This window comes from Tasmannia lanceolata, unplaced genomic scaffold (genome assembly GCF_043159265.1).
Source record: "Tasmannia lanceolata isolate RefF3 unplaced genomic scaffold, GAP_Taslan_0.1 ptg000016l, whole genome shotgun sequence".
NCBI classification, from domain to species: Eukaryota; Viridiplantae; Streptophyta; class Magnoliopsida; order Canellales; family Winteraceae; genus Tasmannia; species Tasmannia lanceolata.
This window is the reverse complement of record NW_027518693.1, coordinates 3,904,479-3,924,164: the sequence shown is the minus strand read 5'-3', so window position 1 is coordinate 3,924,164 and position 19,686 is coordinate 3,904,479. Positions and strand designations below refer to the sequence as shown.

Sequence of the window (19,686 nt, the reverse complement as noted above, 5' to 3'; positions counted from 1 at the left end):
AGAGACCATGTGAGCTGCTCATGATGTTTTAAAAGAAGAATGGTTTTGATTGCAATTTGCAAAATAGGCCCAAGAATCACAGATATCTTTGACACATTCAAGCAACACTGGTTGATAGGTTGTGCCAAGTGAAGTTGAGATTTCTATTTTGGTTAGGGAGCTCAACTCCAGCCTCCACTTCAATATAAACTCTTACGTAGCTGAGTCTGGCTGCTCCAGTTGTTTGAACGTCCATGTATAATAGGGGAGATTCCAATTTTAGTGGCAATCTTGCTTAAGGAGTGAGCTGACCAGAACCTTAGATTGAGACGAGGCAAGCGGACCCAGACGGGAATAGTGGATAGAGAGAGTTTTTTCTAATTCAATATCTAGGGTCCATTCACAAAGTACAAGCGGGCGGCCACCAAAGTTATAGTTTCCACCATATAGGACCTTATCGCATTAGGTGGGGGTTAAGGATTGGAGAGATATTCGAGTCGAGGGGTAAGATGGGGAAAATGCGGACGACGGAGCCTGATTTGAATTTTGAAGATGGTGGGCCTTTACATTAGGTTGCTGACTCCAAGTCAGAGGGTTGGAGGCAGTTGACAGGGCTAGTGTCTAGGCCTGAAAAGCTGGTTCTGACACAACTTTGACCGCATGCCAAATTTGTCTTCTCCTGTTAGCTCTGGGACTGCTGACTGAGGGATAGTAGGGCCTGGTGAGGCTGTTTTTTCAGCAGAGGTTTTGAATGCGGTTTGGTTAGCCGGTTTAGGAGAGTTTATGATGGGTGTTTTTTTTTGGGAACTGGTGGCTATTTGTGGGGTTTTTTCTCTGATTTTATGCACCTTAGTACCCGACTTGTAGTGGGTGTTGGGATCGAACTCTTGACAAGTTTCGATTGGGTCGATTTTCCTACCACATATGCCTTCAAAGTGGGTTTTCTTCTTTTCATTACTGTTGTTACTGCGTTTATGAAGGATTCATTTCAATTTGTTCGATGTTGTTATCTAGGAATTAGGTTTTGGTGATTTGATCTCATGGTTTTGTGGAATTCACTCTTTATGATCAACAATTTTCTTCTTCGTCTTATTTCTGTTTGGTTTTCTGAGATTATTTGCATTTATCTCTATTTGGAGTAAGATAGATGGGTTTGATTTTGTTAAATTGTTATTTTGTGTGTTTTATGGTTTTTATTTTGGGTTCTTAGATTTTCATACATGGCATCTCAGAGGAATAGTTCTCATTTTTTGTTTACAGGACCCTGTAGATCCTAAACTGATGTGTATCTCAAAAAGTACTTTTTTCTAAAAAAAACTTTGTGATTTAATTACTAGCAACTTTGAATGGTATGTGAATCTCTTTATTAATAGCTGTTTTTATTTTCTTTCAAAAGATCCACGCCTCTACTTGGTTCGGTTATGCCATTTACCTTAATTGAAACCATGGGGCTAGGATGGGAAACTAGCCATTAGAATTCACCCTTGGTAATTGTGACTCTAACTAGGCGAATAGTGTTGTTAATTTGATTGTTGTTAATATTGATGTAATTTTCAGGGGCAAGAGATGTTTGGGGCTACCCTTTTGTAATTGAAACCAGCTTTTCTCTTTACATGACTAGGAGTGGAGGACAGTAAAACTGCATTCTAGTTAAGTTTGAGAATCCACTGGCTGCTTGGGTGATGATGGTACTTGTGAGCTTTACCAAATAGAAGGGTTTTATTGTGCTTTTATGTGGTGTAATCTTGTGGGTCGGTGTATAACCTATGAAACCGATCTGTACTACCTCCCAAAGAAGACACAATTATCGCTACAAAATTCTACTTATCTACTAATTACCCTCAATAGCCAACTGTCAATATTTCATGATCACATTTTTGTGGTTAAGATAAGGATTTGGCTACTAATCTTAGATATTGCCATCATTTAGCTTTAACCTGATTTATTCATGCAGTTGCGTGGCCTGAAATTCCATATTTAACTCTGTGATTCAAACATATCAGGGCTGATCTTTTAAGAAAATATATCATGCTTCCATTTTTCTGAATGATGTGATAACCTTAATTGTCTTTCTTATTTAAATGCTAATGAATTTTATCCTTGTAATGACTTCTCCACGTCAGCTGATGTCTATGTTTTATTTGCAAGATTATCTTTCGAGACTTTAAAGCTTCAAACATTCTTTTGGATGAGCACTGGAATGCAAAACTTTCATACTTTGGGTTGGCTAGACATGGACCATGAGAAGGATCAAGTCATTTTTTCCACAGTGGTATGTCTCTGAAGAAGCTCTATGAAAAGCATTGCGACTGTTAATTTTTGGCTTTCTATAAATGTCCTTAACACTTGTTTATCATTGGCATCGTAATGAAGGTCGTTTACTGCTTGCGTTGATGGTTTCTAGCTTGTGCCTTTCCTGCACTTTGAGCACTTTGAGCAACATTCACCTAAATCTGATCCCCATTCTAGTTAAGAACTCGAGCTTGGTTCCTCACTTTAAGCCTTACTTGGGTGCACCCTTTTTTTTTTTTGTCTTGTTGGATGTTTAACTTTTTTTTTGAAATGGATTCCTCCACCGAAACCGACCCCTTCAGTTGGCTGTTTAACTTACACACATCTTTGTTCTCTGTTTAGTCTTTTATTGAATTTTGGTGACTTCAGCCTTCTAGAGTGGGCAAACGTCCCTTCTCCCTCTTTCCTTCTTTTCTTTTCTAAAAAGAAAAAAAAAATCAATACAAAGCATTGAATGAATAATCTGTTTTACATTATCTCCCCTGGTTTTTAAAGGAACAGAGACCTATAAAATAGGTTCTCCCAATCTTTTTGGCTATGGCTCACGTCCAACTTCCTATAGAATAGGATTTGATATAGCCATCCATAATTAATCCTATAAAGTAGGATGTTGAATTAGAATATGAAATCAATTTGTTGCAACCCATGCTGATCATAGCCTGCCACATGGCATTGAGGCTAATCATCACAACACATTTGTACAACCCAAATCCAAACGTCCCCTACATGCAAACTCACAACCACATGCACATGCATATGTTGTCAAACCACATGTGGGCTATGGTTTGCTTTGCCAAGTGTTGTACCCTTAGTAGGGCCCACATTAAACCACACAGATAATCCTACTGGATCAACATTAGAGAGTAATATAGTGAAGTACGGTTTATCTCTGTTTACATTACATTGGTTGATCTCTTGTAGACTTATATAACTTGTTGATTCTTTCTTCCTTCTAAGAGAAATTGTAAGTAGCGAAAAAAAGTTTAAATTACCCTTCTCCCTTGTTTCTTATTACTGCATATTTATTCATTACAGGCTAACGCACTCTATGGAACAGGTGATATAGGAAAAAGGTGCGTCTCTACTTTTCTTCATTCCTTTTCTCTTTGGTTATAATTTTAAAATTCTAAATTGTCTTTTCTTTATACACGCCGATTAAAACTTGAGGTTGAATGTTATAGTATATGGTTAAGGCAATCACGTCTTATTTTTGAAGAATCTAAATTACACATCCAACTTTTGGACTATGCACTCACTTATAAATAATAGAATTCGATGAATTCTACACTCAAGGGTGCCCCCATTGGTCCATGTGATTTGTTTAAAGAGGGTTTTAGGCGTCATTTAATAGTATTTGGAGAAGAAAAACCTTGGAAAAACAATGTTTAGGGCACGTTGGGCTGCCAGGAATTTGCTTTTTTGATAAATCAGCATCTCCCAAGTGGAGAAGAGGCTGAAATCCCTTAAAATCAGGAAACCAAATCCCGGAAACACTAGTTTCCGGTGATGAGTTGCTGCTAGAAATTCGGAAAAGGCCGTTCCAGTTTTGAGTAGAAATTTCCTTTTCCGAATTTTTAACAGCAACTCATTAGTCTTTCCAGGATTTGGTTTCATGATTTTTAACATCGTCTTTCCAGGATTTGGTTTCATGTTTTTTAAGGATTTCGGCCACCTCGGAGTTGCCAATTTTCCTATAATCAGCAATGCCTCGCCGGTTGCTAGGGTGACGGATCCCTTCCCCCTACACTGGGGAACTTCCTTGCTACACTGGGGATTTCCTTGGGTTGTGCACCACCACCCAAGATATAGTATTTCTAGCAGCAACTCATCACCAGAAACTATAATCAGTTCTGGTTTGGTTCCAAAGATATATGGTTCGGTTCTGGTTCCAAATTGTGGGAACCGATTGCATATGGTTTGGTTCTGGGTATAACCCCGAACCAACAAACATGCATGAAACCTTTCGCGAAGTATGTGCCCCGATAGTCCAAAGTCTCGATAGTTACCTCTAGATCTTCCGGTTGAAAAACAACGTCAATGAAGACGTATAGGTGCACTATTACGTGGTGGGGATTGCAATTTTCCATGAATTTTCCATTTGTCACTCAACAATGAAACTTTGCTTATTTCTTTTTTGGAGGAATTGACGAATCAAATGATATAGGTGGTACTCAGGTATCTATCATTCTATTGGCTGGCAGTCCCTCTTTAACTACGATTACAAAATAGTTAGAATAATAGGCCAAAATTATATGTAGCTTATCAAATTATGTAACTTAATATCTACCTACCAACCGTATAAGAAGTTATGTGATGGGTGTGCCATACAAACCCATATTTTTTTTATAGTATATGGTACGGCCCACTCCATACGATGATCCAAACCGTTCATTTGTTGGGCCACAATGTAAACAGGTTGTGCCCCAAAAAGTATCTCTATCCGATTATCCCAACCCTCAAAGCTATATAGGAAACTTCCATAGTTCGGATGGTGAGATACTTTTTGGGGCACAACATGTTTACATTGTGGCCCAACAAATGGATGGTTTGGATCATCCTATGGAGTAGGCCGTACCATACACTAAAAAAAATATGGGTTTGTATGGCCACCCATCGCAACTTCCATAGTTCGGATGGTTTGGATCATCTTATGGAAATGATTTTTGGGGCACATCCTATTTACATTGTGGCCCAACAAATGAACGGTTTGGGTCAACCTATGAAATGGGCAGTACCATACTTTTTTTGAAAAAACTAACATTGATATCTGCGTTTCACTTGTTTTTCGTCTAGCATTTAAAAGGATATTAGGGTTCTTAAGAAGTGCTTAAACCCTTTTAAATGCTAGGCGACAAACAAGAGCGCATGTTTATAAAAAACAGAGATATCATTTTAAAGAATAAAATAAAAATGAATGCCCATGTGGGTGTTTTCTCACAAAAAGCAAAAACCGCGTACATGTGATGGACTGATGGGTAATAAATTGAAAAAATCACAGCAGTACGAAGCCAACCCTTCTTTTCTCATAGCAGGTTCTCTCTGTTTTTCTTCTTTCCTTTCCCTCTGTTTTAACTCTGTTTTTTTACCGCTAATCAATGGCCTTCTTCTTCCCCTTTTGGATTACCATTTCATAACGTGCATTTGATGACTCAGAGGGAGCTGCGTACTTGAGAATAGAACGGATTTGGGGATTTTTTATCTATGTGACGAGTCCAAATTAAAATTTCGTACGTAGAGGGTATTTACTTCTTTTTTTTCTTGTTTTTTTTATTTGTTCCTCACTTTTTATTTGTTACTCAACAAAACCGGATTAGAATCTTGTGAATAATTTCAAGTCGGGTTCGGGTTTGGTTTTCTCAACCCGTCGGGTCGGGTTCGGGTTGAGGGCTTGGGCAACCCGAACGGCAACAATCTTAAACGAACAGGGCCTAAGTTATCATCTTCCAGATGGGAATTTTGAGTTTAGGTCATCTTCAGAGGGCTAAAACCTAAAAGGAATGTTCATCACTTGGATAGAAATCCTTGAATAAGCTGTTCCTGGGATTTGTTTTACTGCTTGGATAAGCAAATCTCTAAATTATCTTGTCCTCTGTTTACTATAAACCCGGACTCTCTAGCCGAGCCTATGTTCTTTCTGAATTAAACTAGAGATTTGATCCGAATCATTCATTTCTTTGCAGCCACATTGTTCATATAATCACGTTGGACCTGTTCATTTTGGATTTTCTTTCTGAATTAAAGTAGAGATTTGATTTGAATCATTCATTTCTTTGCAACCACATTGTTCACATAATCATGTTAGCCCTGTTCATTTTGGATTTTGAGGATTGATTTTGGGTGATTTGATCCGAATTAGGGATGCAACTTGGGTCGGGTTGAACCCGATTTTTGGGCGGGTTGGGTTCGGGTCCGGGTTGGGATTTGGCAACCCGACCAAAATTCGGGTTGGGTTGGGTTGGGTTGGGTTGGGCATCAAGCAACCCGTCCCAACCTGTAACCCGGCAAACATTAACATTTTTTTTGGCTATTTTAGTTTTTGACGTTTTATTTTATTCTACTTTCTATCCTTAAAAATATAATTCTTTGGAGAGATGGCTGTTGTTGTGTAGATGAAAAAAAACCATCAAAATAATCGGCCAAAATTATATGTAGCTTATCAAATTATGTAACTTAATACCTAGGTACGTACCGGATAAGTAGAAGTTATGTGATGGGTGGCAATACCATACAAACCCATATTTTTCATAGTGAATGGTACGGCCCACTCTATAGGATGATCCAAGCCATCCATTTATCGGGCCACAGCATAAACAGGTAATGCCCAAAAATCATTTCCATAGGATGATCCTAACCGTCCGAACTATTGAAGTTTCCTCTATAGATTTGAGGGTTGGGATAATCGGATAGAGTCATAGGGGTGCAACTCGGGTTGGGTTGAGGCCAACCCCGAGATAGCATTCCCTCAACCCTAACCCGAGCCTCGGGTTGAGGATGCTCAACCCTAACCCAACCTGCCTCGCCTCCAAATCGGGTTGGGTTTGGTTCGGGTTGAGTCGGGTTGGGATCGGGTTCATCAATGCCAAACAGAATTATGAAAGAAGAAAAACATAATCCTCAGGAAATCATGCTAAAATTAGAAGACGGAGGTCGGGTCGGGTTGCGAAGGCCTCAACCCTAACCCAACCCGAATTTAAATCGGGTTGGCTTTTCCCAACCCTAACCCAACCCGAGCCAAAATCGGTTTGAACCCGTCGGGTTCGAGTTGAGCCCGACCCAAGTTGCACCCCTAGTTCATAGAGATACTTTTTAGGGCACAATCTATTTACGTTGTGGCACAACAAATGAACGGTTTGGATCAACTTATGAAGCATACTTTTTTACGATAGCTGCGGCAAGTGTTTTAATAAACATACCCTCCACTTGCACTTGTTTGTCGTCGGATACCCTTCAACTGCTAGACGACAGACGAGGAGCACATGTTATCAAAGACAACCAAATCTTTAAAAAAATGACTGCTCACCAAATACCGCGTAAAAAAAAATCAATCCAAACCGTCCATCGAACCATGGGTAATAAATATAAACTGAAAAAATCACAGTAAGAAACCATCCGATTCTTTTTTTCTCATAGGTTTTTCATTGTCTCTGTTTTTTCATCGTCTGTGTTTTTTTCTCTCCCTCTGTTTTAACTTTCTGTTTTTTTTTCCAGGTACTCTAATCTATGGCCTTCTTCAACCCCACGGTTGCTGCTGCTCCTCCTCCTCCTGCTCCCCCTCCTCATCCTATGGATCTGATTTTTTGTGGACACCCTATCTCTGTGAGGACCATTCAAATGAATGGTTTGGATCACCCAAACAATGTGGGCCCCCCTATGACAACCACCAGCCATACCGGAAAGGTTACTACTTCACCGTGATGAGGATGAGGAGGAGGAGCAGCAGCAGCAACCATGGGGTTGAAGAAGGCCATAGATTAGAGTACCTGGAAAAAATAAACAGAGGAGGGAAAGAAAAAAAAACAGATGATGAAAAAACAGAGACAATGAAAAACCTATGAGAAAAAAAGAATCGGATGGTTTCTTACTGTGTGATTTTTTCAGTTTATATTTGTAGCCCATGGTTCGATGGACGGTTTGGATTGATTTTTTTTTTACGCGGTATTTGGTGGGCAATCATTTTTTTTAAAGATTTGGTTGTTTTTGATAAAATGCGCTCCTTGTCTCTCCTCTAGCAGTTGAAAGGTATCCGACGACAAACAAGTGGAGGGTATGTTTATTAAAACACTTGCCGCAGCTATCGTAAAAAAATATGCTTCATAAGTTGATCCAAACCGTTCATTTGTTGTGCCAATAGATTGTGCCCTATAAAGTATCTCTATGAACTAGGCGTGCAACTTGGGTCGGGCACAACCCGAACCCGACGGGTTCAAACCGATTTTGGCTCGGGTTGGGTTAGGGTTGGGAAAAGCCAACCCGATTTAAATTCGGGTTGGGTTAGGGTTGAGGCCTTCGCAACCCGACTCGACCTCCGTCTTCTAATTTTAGCATGATTTCCTGAGGATTATGTTTTTCTTCTTTCATTTTTCTGTTTGGCTTGATGAACCCGATCCCAACCTGACTCAACCCGAACCAAACCCAACCCGATTTGGAGGCGAGGCGGGTTGGGTTAGGGTTGAGCATCCTCAACCCGAGGCTCGGGTTAGGGTTGAGGGAATGCTATCTCGGGGTTTGCCTCAACCCGACCCGAGTTGCACCCCTATGACTCTATCCGATTATCCCAACCTTCAAATCTATAGAGGGAACTTCAATAGTTCGGACGGTTAGGATCATCCTATGGAAATGATTTTTGGGCACTACCTGTTTATGCTGTGGCCCGACAAATGGATGGTTTGAATCATCCTATGGAGTGGGCCATACCATTCACTATGAAAAATATGGGTTTGTATGGTATGGCCACCCATTACATAACTTCTCCTTATCCGGTACGTACCTAGGTATTAAGTTACATAATTTGATAAGCTACATATAATTTTGGCCGATTATTTTGATGGTTTTGTAATCGTAGTTAAAGAGGGGACTGCCAGCCAATAGATACCCTAAGTACCTTCTAGATAAGGGGTGGACATGGTTCGGTTCGATTCCGGAATATACCCATAACCGAACCATATGCAACCGGTTCCCACAATTTGGAGCCAGAACCGAGCCATATATCTTTGGAACTGAACCGAACCTGAACCAAGATTCATGACATGCTCGTCTTCGGATCCTTCATACGCTAACGTCCAAACTTTTACCTCTTTGGAAAATGACTCATTTTACCCATCCAACTTCTGTTAATGGCTGTACAATTCCCTTCAGGGACCAAATTGAAAAAGGGCAGAACAGACAATTCACTCTCATTTAATAGGGTTCTGAAGGAAAACACTTGTAAAACGGAAGGGAAAGTGACAGCTGACGTGGTTTTTTTATCCCTGCAACATTTACAACATCTTTTACACAATGTTATGACTTGTGAAGTAAGTTTCAAGAACAAGACCTGCATTTAATTCGATCAAGTTTGACTCGTTCAACTTCTAAGTTCTAATCAGGGCATCATATTCTTCTCTAAGTTTGTTTCTTTTATGCCCCTATTGTCTAGTATTTTTCAAAAAGCACTGCACGGCACCTTTCATCATAGGATGATCCAAACCGTCCATTTGATGGGCCACAATGTAAATAGGTCGTGCACACAAAATCATTACCAAAGAATGATTCTAACCCTCCGATCTAAAGAGGGACTCACATTATGGAAACTTCTATAAATCGGACGGTTGGGATCATCCTATGGAAATGAATTTTGGGGCACAACCTATTTACATTGTGGCCCATCAAATGGACGGTTTGGATCATCCTATGGTGTGGGCTGTAGAATCCATTTTCAAAATTATAGATGGGGGAGAAGTTATCACCGACCAAAATTGCCGATTACCTGCGGGTCGACCCAACCCACCCGTAGCGGGTGCGGGTCACCTAAGTGCTGACTCATATAGGGATGCGGGTCATTTTTGACCCAACCCGTTTGACCCACGGGTCAACCCAACCCGTTTGACCCACGGGTCAACCCAACCCGTACATACCAATTTCTTACGGCCTATTTGTTTTAGATTATGACAACCGATTGTGGAGTCCACAACTAATTAATGAAATAAAATTTAGTGCAATTTTTCGGTCCAATAATCAGTTGGGGACTCCACAATCAGTTGTCATAATCTAAAACAAACAGGGCCTTAGGGATATCAATGGATTATTCACCCATCCAATAACACACCAAGTAAATAAGTAATGATTGAGGGGGATGCTGAATCTGACCTTGCAAGCGAGGCTTCAAAATAAGATTGACGGAAATGGTTGAGCAAAGGGAGACAACCCACAAATGGTGCATTTGTATTTCTAGGATTCCTGTTTACCATCTTCTTTGATCTTCTTGTATTTCTCTTCTAGCATTTTTAAAAAATAAAATGCTAGACGATAAAACAAGGAGCCATGTTTATCAAAATCACAGGTTTCATTTTAAACACCCTAAGAATAAAAAAAAATGCTTGAAACCGCATGCATATGGGTTATAAAAAGAGACCACGGCAGTAACAAAGTTACAAAACCAACTCAAACATTTTTCTCACAGCAGAAGTTCTCTGTTTTTTTTTCTCTCTCTCTTTTTTTTTTCTTTCCTTTCTATTTGTTTTTAACTCTCTTTGTTTTTTTTTACAGCCATGTTCTCCTCCCCCTCCCCCTCCTCCTCCTCCTCTTCCCCCTCCTCCTCCTCCTCCATCTCCTCCTCAGCTGTCTCAGGGACAAACGGTTGCCCTATGGGTTGTCATTATGATGGCTTTCGCCATAGTCTCTGTTCTAGTCCTCATTGGACTCATGCTGCATTACTTCTACAAGAAAGCCAAATGCGCTGGGCGTTGCGACGTGGAGCTTCCGCGTCATGCGGGGTTCATTTCCCTTGGCTGTACCTGGAAGCCGAGGCCGAAGGTATAGGTGCGATTATTTACACTTTGAATGGTAGAAAATGTACATAATATATCTTCTTATACTTATGTAATCAAGTTTAATACTGATGTAATCAAGTTTATAATGAATTTGGGTTTCCTCTGTTTTTTTTCATGGGCTTCTTGGGTTTCCTTGATTAGGAGTTTGAGATTCTCCTCCAATTGGGTCATGAGACGGAGATTCTCCGATTGTAGAGAGGAGATTTCATCCCCTACGGAATCAACGGATCGATGCTCCCGATGATGCTCTATTGCTTTCCACGCCACGTCTGCAACCTCCAATACTGTTTCCACCACCTCCAATGGGTGTCCGATTCCATGAACTCCATGACCCACCATCTCTCTCTCTCTCTCTCTCTCTGTGATTTCTAGATTTTTTTCTCAAAACCCTAGCTTCTCTCTCTTTGAATTCTTTATTTTTTTCTGAAAACCCTAGCTTCTGAGAACCCTGGCTTCTCTCTCTTGATCTTGATTTTTTCTAAAAACCCTAGCTCCTCTCTCTCTCTCTCTCTCTCTCTCTCTCTCTCTCTCGTTGCAGAGGGCCGTTCGTTGCCTCCTCTTGACGACAAGCTAACCCAAAAAGAGGATACGGTTTGGGTGGGACTATTTAACAGGGACGCCGCATAATGCGGGAAAAGTACGATTATTTTTTCGCCCCCCGGTGTAGGATAATGCGATAAAAAAAAAGAGCGCTGAAATATTTTTATTAAAAGGGGCGCATTATCTTACAGTGGGGCGAAAAAAATAGTCTTCCATAGGAAAAATTCTAATTGAAAGGGGGCTGTGATTCTTCTTGGGCCCACTTGAGCAACGTGTACGTGATCGGATTTGTTGATCTAGTAAATTTCTAGCATAGTTTAGTGCCATGCCGTTGAGAACGCCTTGATCGGACGATCCTAGGGTCTTCATCCATTTGGCATCATTTAAGGTTCTTCAAATAAAAGTTAAACCATTGATTTCTGTAAACCTGGTGAGTCTCTACAGGATTGACGGTCTCAATTGCACATACATGCCCCAATGTGGAACCCAGAAAATTGACACTTGGTTGTTGTGAGCCATAACAAAGCAACCCAGTCGATCCAGGTACAAAATTTGTGATCTTGACCGTTGATGTGAAACACACTCGCGGCCATTGATCTTGTTTTAAGGAAATGATGCTTGAGTTCAATCGTGGCCGTTGATCTTGTTGGCCATTTGACCCATATGGCTTTGGTCCCATTCCAAATGGACGCATCTCATGGGCAATTTTTTAGTGACAAAATTCAGCGTTTTCATCTTCTCTTGGTGGAACCTGAAATGGGCCCTCCGATGAACAGGCCGATCACATCCATGTCCAGATGGGGCCCAAAAACTGATCTTACGATGACCAATTTCTTAGGGTTCTTCATACGGCTATGATGACGTCTCATTATTTTGGCCTCTCGCCCCAACATCACCCCCTCTTTAGTCATTGATACACAAATGACATCCAGGAATATAGGTAAGCCTTTTTTGTTTTACTCTTGCAATTTGCTCTTTTTTGTTTTACTTTTGGAATTTGATCTTCATCAATAGAAAATAAGTATTTGATTAGAACTTGCTATGCAGATGAATTTCAGCAGGCTAGTGGTGGGAAGATTTAATGATTTTGAAGCTCTGTCATTTTTTCATTTTTTGTTAGACTGCTATTAATTATTCTTGTTTTTACGACTTATCCGTAGGGTGAACCGAGTTACCATCTATTTGGGTTTATAACGCCTGTTGGTGCGACTGCTGTGAGGGCACTCAAGTCAGTACTTCAAGGGATTTTGCTATCTTCTGAAGAGTAAGAAATATATCTCCTTCGTCTTTATGTTAGTTTATAACATTTTAATATATTGAAATTGCATCAAGTTGATTAGGGGCACCCAGCATTAGTGTATTTACTCTTTTTTTTCGATTGAATTAGAAATTCAGGGCTAAATTACATGCAATAATCTCGCTATTTTTTCAGCTGTATTTGCGTCTTGTAGCTACTGTGGACTCTTTAAGCTTCTTGACCCAACTTGAATCACTCCATCAGGCACCAAACAACAATTCCCCTTTGAATGGACCCTCAGGTTTTCCAATCTCTTTCAAAGAAATTTCTGTCTTTTTTAACGTTAATCTTAGTTTATTATAAAGTTTCTTTGCATCTCTTTTTTTCTTTTATTCCTTAATGTTAACATTTCTTTGCATGTCTGGTTCTGGTTGTCTATCCATCCAGTGGAAACTCTGAACAACGTTGATCTTGAAGAACCTAATTGGTGGGTGTGGGTCACGGATGAAATGGTTCCAGGTAATACAGAGGAGTTGAGTGGAATTGATAATGAAAGCTATGTGATAATTAATGAGGAGCAAGTGGTAGATGGAGTTGCCAACTTCATAGCTAAATGCATTGTCTCAAATCCTAAATCCAAGGTATACAAAATTAATAACTTCTTAACTAAGACTTTGATTTGTTTGAAAGTTTCTAACATGTTTTTGATGATGAACTTTCAGAGGCTAACACCAGAGGAATTGCATAAAAGTAAGTGGTGCACAAATCTCTCTCTCATTCCGATGAGTTGAATTTATGAGATTTTTCAAAATTTGCAGTAGACTGGCTACCAAAACTTCGTAGTGCCTATGCTCTGATAGAAGCATTTAACTTGAGTGTATAGATATTTTGACTGAACTTGAGTGATACAATTTCATAACTTCATTCCATTTTCGACTCCCAGTCTCCCACCTATTCATATTATATTATCGTGGCTTTGTAATATGCACATGGTCTGGTATTTTATTGATTGGTTTTTTGTTGAATTTATTAAAAATGTGTTAGACTGTTGATTTTGCCTATTTCATTGAAAAAGGAAATATCTTTTTCATATTTCTAATACCTGTGCTTCTGTCTTTGTGTAATATCTATGGAACCCGACAGAGACACCGGGGGGGGGGGGGGGGGGGGGGGGTTGTTTCTTGTAGAGGTATGGTGTAACCCTAATTATAAATTCCGTTCCGTTCCGGCCGGAATTCCGGTTCTGGTCCGGAATCCTGAACGGGACGACCATAAATTTCGTTCTGGCTGGAATTCCGGTACAATGTTTGCACTAATGCTTACAAATATCTTTTTTTTTTTCAGACCGAAAAGTTTCGAACGAAATCAAGACAAAATGTCCGCAATGACCGAAACATTTCTTTCTAGTGACCAAAACAAATGTTCACCGGAGCAATATTTACATCTAGGGGGGAGGTATGGTGTAACCCTAGTTATAAATTCCGTTCCGTTCCGGCCGGCCGGAATTCCGGTTCTGGAATTCCATTCCATTGGAATTCAGGAATTCCAGTACAGTGTTTGCACTAATGCTTACAAATATCTTTTTTTTTTCGGACCGAAAGTTTCGAACGAAATCAAGACAAAATGTCTGGAATGACCGTTTCGGTCATTAAGACCTACAAAAATGTCATTATGATGTGGTTGGTAGTGTTGTACCGGTTGTAGACTATGGGGGTGGGGGGAGTATCACTACCGAAAAAAATTGTATAGGTGAGGCGGGTTCCAACTCCTTAGCGTGGGAAAACCTTAAGCTTAGCAAGAGAGGATCGAGAGGTACAATGGGCTAAGACAGGGGGATCCCTTATCCCCTCTGCTTTTCTGCATCTGCATGGAGCTGTTCTCCACCATCCTCAATGATGCCACCTCCTCTGGGCTCATAGTTTCCCCTTTCTCTTGCAGAAAATTCCAACTCTCCCACCTACTCTTTGCTGATGACATTCTTATATTTGCAATTCCCAATCTTCAAGTTGCTAGAAATATCACAGATTGCATCAAACAGTTTAATCAATCCTCTGGCCTACATATGAATGTTCAGAAAAGTGAGATCTTCTATTCTGAAAGCTCCATGCATCTCAAAAGTCTCATTGCTCCAATTCTTAGCTTTCCCGAGGGCCATCTGCCAATAAAATACTTGGGCCTTCCACTCACCTCCAACCGCTTAACCTCAGTTGATTGTAATCCCTTGATTGGAAAGGTTGAAAAACGATTGGCAAGCTGGTCGAGCAAACTTCTCACTAGAGCTGGGAGGGTTGAGCTCACTAGAACAGTTCTCACTTCTTTCCAACTCTACTGGTCCTCTTCTTTCAATTTGCCTATCGGAGTCCTTGATAGAATTGATAAGATAACAAGAAATTTCATATGGGCTGGGAGTACAGTAAAAAAGATACCACCCGATAGCATGGCACAATATCTGTACTCCGAAATTGGAAGGAGGGCTTGGGCTCATAAAAACCAAAGAAGTCAACATTGCCTGCCAACTGAGGCTTCTCTGGAACATCATAAACAACTCAAGATCCCTTTGGAAACCTTGGTTTCACTCCAAATACCTAAAAGACAAATCCATCTGGCAAGCTTCAATCCCTTGGAATCCCTCATGGGGTACCAGAAGCATTTTTCGTGCGAGAGATCTTGCAAAACCTCACATATGCTATCAAATAGGTAAGGGGAAAGGAATAAATTTTTGGAAAGACCCTTGGCACCCAAATGGCCCCGTCATATCTTAGTACCCAGATGGCAGACCTCTCATTGCCATCTCTCAAACCTCCTCAATTGATCAAATCTACTCTAATGGAGAATGGCTTCCTTCACGTCTAGCTTCACTCCCAAACATCAACTCCATTCTCAATGCAGCAATTCTGATTCCTGGTTGTGAAGACTTCCTAATTTGGAAACCAAACCCAGATGGGAGGTTCTCCAATAAGATTGCCTGGAACATCACTTGAATCTCTCATCCAAAAATTCCTTGGGCCTCCACTGTTTGGTTCAAAGGCTCAATCCCAAAGCAGAGTTTTACCTCCTGGCAAGCTCTCCTATACAAGCTCAGCACTAGGGACATATTACTTTTTCTTGGATCTTCCAGAGAAACAAAATGCCCTCTGTGCTTGAATGACAGAGAAACTCATGATCACTTATTCTTCAGATGTTCTTTCTCCTCATGGATATGGAGATCGATACTATGGCGCTTCTCCACCCGAAAGAAACCTCTCAAATCAATCGAAGAGGAGGAGGAATGGATCAGAAAAGATTTCCCAGGTAGGAACAGAATTGATACCGCAATGAGAATAGCATTCAACTCTGCTATTCATCACATTTGGCTTGAAAGAAACAACAGAATCTTCGAAGGAAAGAAAAACCATAAGCAAATCATCCTAAGGGAGATCCTAGCTAATATCAGAATTCGAATCATTCACTTGGGAATGACAGATTCCCCCAACCCCAGAAGCCTCCTGTTTGCAAAGTCTTCCAATCTCAATGTCGACCCTTCAGACATTCCTGAGAAATTCTCTAAATGGATCCCTCCAGCTAAAGGCAGATCCAAACTGAATACTGATGCATCTCTTGAAGAAAACAGAGCATCTATTGGAGGCATCATCCGAAATGAAAAAGGTATGTCCTCCATTGCATTCTCTGTTAACACCTCGGAAAAAAGCATCCAACAGCTTGAAATGGAAGCAATTCATAAAGGAATCCATCTGGCCTCTGATGAAAGAATTGAAAATCTCTGGATTAAATCAGACTCCCTCACTTCAGTTCTAAACATCTTTGGCACATCCAGATGTCACTGGATGCAGAGACCACTCCTTCATTCGATTCACTCCAAGCTGATTAGTTTCAATACCTGGGAAATCACTCATGTCTGGAGAGAATCTAATGGTGCTGCTGATTACCTCTCAAAGGTAGAGTGCCCCATCAAAGGAGAAAGACTTCTACCCTCTTCATTCCCGACGGATCTTCTCCAATCCATATCCAGTGATGCTCAAGGAACTCTCTACAAACGGCGGAAATGACTCACATCCTCATCATGTTGTAGCTACTATCAGAAAGAGACTTATTCTCTTGTTGTTTTAGATGGCTCCATTGCCCCCTCTGTCTTGCTCAATCTGCTTGAAGTCATGTGAGTTTCTTCTCAGTTGATTATTCCTATTTCTTCTAGCTTTCTTTGACTTCTTTTTGATATATCTTTTCTAGCTTGGCGCCGATTCAGGCCCCCGTGTATCTCTGTTTTATATTTATTTTAATGAATCTCTGGTCGGAGTCCGCCTAATCCCAGCTTACCGATCAAAAAAAAAAAAAAAAAAGGTTCGAGAGGTACAATTCATTTAAGCTATGGGGTTGAACCCTAACGTAAGAGTACAAACCCAATACCCCAAAAGATGTGGTGGTTTCATACGAGAAAATGACCTATCATAGCTTTTTAACATGGAAAGGAGCTTGAAAGTAGGAAGTGATGGACACTCACTAACTTTTTTGGATGTGAAAGATTTTTTGCATGTATGTTACTTTCTAGAGAAAACATTTCCTACACACTTGTGTAGATAAGTTACCTACGCACTACCTTAAAATACAGTGGGGGCCCACATTGTTTGGGCCCCCACTGCATCCCAACCCTACGATTTGTGGAGGTAAAATGGACGTGTATAAACCTTCACAAATTAGTCCATTTTTTGCCTCCATAGTTTGAATGGTTAGGATAATCCTATGTATCTGATTTTTTGTGGACACCCTATCTATGTGAGGACAATTCAAATGAATTGTTTGGATCACCCAAACAATGTGGGCCGCCACTGTATTTTAAGCTAGTGCGTAGGTAACTTACCTACACAAGTGTGTAGGAAATGTTCTCTATACTTTCTATTACTCGTCTCAAGTACCACGTAGGCAAACAATATCAGATGGCTCCAAGCTAAACAGATATCACACGCATAAGATTAAGACCTACAAAAATCCACACTCTAGGCCCTGTTCGATTCTGACAACCGACTGTGACTCCTATACTAGGCCTTGTTCGTTTAAGATTATGTCAACTCACTGTGATTTCGAAACCGATTATTGGACTAAAATTTAAACGTGATTTTGAGTTCAATAATTGGTTTGGCACTCAATCAGTTTTTATAATCGTAAGGCCCTGTTCATTTCAGATTGTGCAAACGATTGTTAGCCCTGAAACCAATTATCAGACTCAAAATTACATTAATTTTGACTCCAATAATCAGTTTGGAGGCAAACAATCGGTTGCTACAATCTGAAACGAACAGGGCGGCCCCGATTATTGGATAAAAGAATCCAAAACGAACAGGCCTAAATGAGCCCTAGCAGACTTAGAGAGTGAGGCCACCTGTTCACAGCTTTAGAGGTGTCAAGGGGCCGGATCCAGTCTAATCGGATTCAAAATTACTCTTGTAATTGGGATTCAAGATTTTAAACTAGTCAGTCTTTTGGGCCAGACCCATGATTGGGTCCAGCCCATTGAAACCCCGAATTGATAGTCCCATTTGACCGGGCCCAGGAGCAGACCCACAGCAGCCCATCAAATCTCTTTACTAAACCTCTCCATAAAATTCTTGCAATCCAAACAGGACCGGAAGTAACATTTCAAGGGCTACAAGGTCCTCTTGGTTGGGCTGGGCCTAGATTTTAGGCTTAATTATAAGCTTAGTTATGGCTTGTATCCAACTCAATTTGACGCTTTAATCATCCCATGACCATGATGCGCGCGAATTCAATGCACCAGATGGATTGATCACCACACATGTATACCTAACGCATATTAGCCTTAGTTTATACTAAGTGCATTTCTGCATTTCTACTCCAAAGGCTTGGGTTGGGCCTGAATATACTTGAAATAAACTCGATCTACTTGTAGCAGGACATATTAGCCTTGATGGGTGTTTGGATACAAGGATTTTATAATCCTGGATTTCTAAATTTAAAACTTTGATTTTATGAGATAAAATCTGAATTTTATAAGCTAAAGCGTGGATTTTACCATCCTGAAAATATACAGTCTACGTTTTAGCTTATAAAATTCAGGTTTTAACTATAAAATTCAAGTTTTAGCATATGAAATCCAGGATTTTAAAATCTTGAATTATAAAATCCTTGCATCCAAGTGGCTACTTAGGGTCCATTTGGATACATGGATTTTATAAGCTCGGATTAACCTATTGGATTTCCTCAAAATCCTGGATGGAAGACGAGAGAAGAAGGAGATCGTCCATCGTTTTCTGATTTCTCGCCCTTTTTTCCGTCGAGCAAGAGAGTAGGAGACCGTCTCGTGTTTTCAGGTTTTATAAATCCCAGGATGGGAGAGAGTTCTAAAACCTGAATTTCTTACTTAAAATCAAGGATAGTGGATTGTTTCAAACTAAAATCTGGATTCTAAAATCCATGTATCCAAACAGCCCTAAGTTTTAGCTTATAAAAGCCGGGTTTTAGCTTATCCTTGATTGTAAAATACATGTAACAACACGACCCTTGAGGGCATGTTTGGCTACCATAATTTTTTTTATTTTTTATGATAAATCAGTGTCTCCAAGTGGGGATGAAGGGGAAGTAGCTAAAAATCAGAAAACATAAAGCATGTAACTAGTGTGTGTGGGGCTTACCATTTGCACCTCATGTTTTGATAAGGTAGGACCCAAATCTCTAGCCGTTCATGTGGTGCGGCCCACCATTTTTACCTCCATGAGTGGGCGCACTATCTCTACCGGTCCATGCATAGCACGGGTGGGGTCCACCATTTTACACTATGATTTAATAGGTTGGGTCCTACCAGCTCCACTCAAACCTATGCATTCGGATGGACCCACCATTTTCCATTATCTTTTGATGGTGTGGGCCCCACAATCTCCCCCCCAGCCCATGCATAGAGTGGCCCCACCATTTTACACCCGTGAAGACAAGGTCCAAGGCTCCAAGCCAGAAGCTATGTTAGGGCTTGTCCGGGCACTTGACAGTTTGACACTCACGTTCGGCTTAATTTCATGATGGCCCCATGTTTTCTTATCAATTGCAGTATGCAAATTTATCCCTCTCAAATTACAAATGCCACCCCTTTTATTTGTCTGTTTC

The 19,686-nt window shown here is 40.5% G+C and overlaps 1 protein-coding gene across 3 annotated transcripts in view; it reads left to right on the top strand.

Moving 5' to 3' along the window:
- Positions 1 to 253: 253 nt before the first annotated feature.
- The window catches only part of LOC143848121 (elongation factor), an 81,913-nt gene continuing 62,480 nt past the window's right edge, over positions 254 to 19,686 (top strand). The window contains exons 1-6 of one of the 3 annotated variants that reach the window (XR_013235321.1): positions 254 to 914; positions 2,128 to 2,251; positions 3,307 to 3,344; positions 10,516 to 12,603; positions 12,772 to 12,877; positions 13,024 to 13,057. Coding sequence is in view for 2 of the 3 variants with exons in the window: in XM_077356950.1 (XP_077213065.1) it covers positions 13,086 to 13,217; positions 13,299 to 13,326 (160 nt within the window). In the remaining variant the exon portion in view is untranslated. Of the gene's footprint in view, positions 915 to 2,127; positions 2,252 to 3,306; positions 3,345 to 10,515; positions 12,604 to 12,771; positions 12,878 to 13,023; positions 13,218 to 13,298; positions 13,327 to 19,686 lie in introns of those variants that run through there. The other 2 variants (XM_077356950.1, XM_077356949.1) reach the window with 2 other exon arrangements.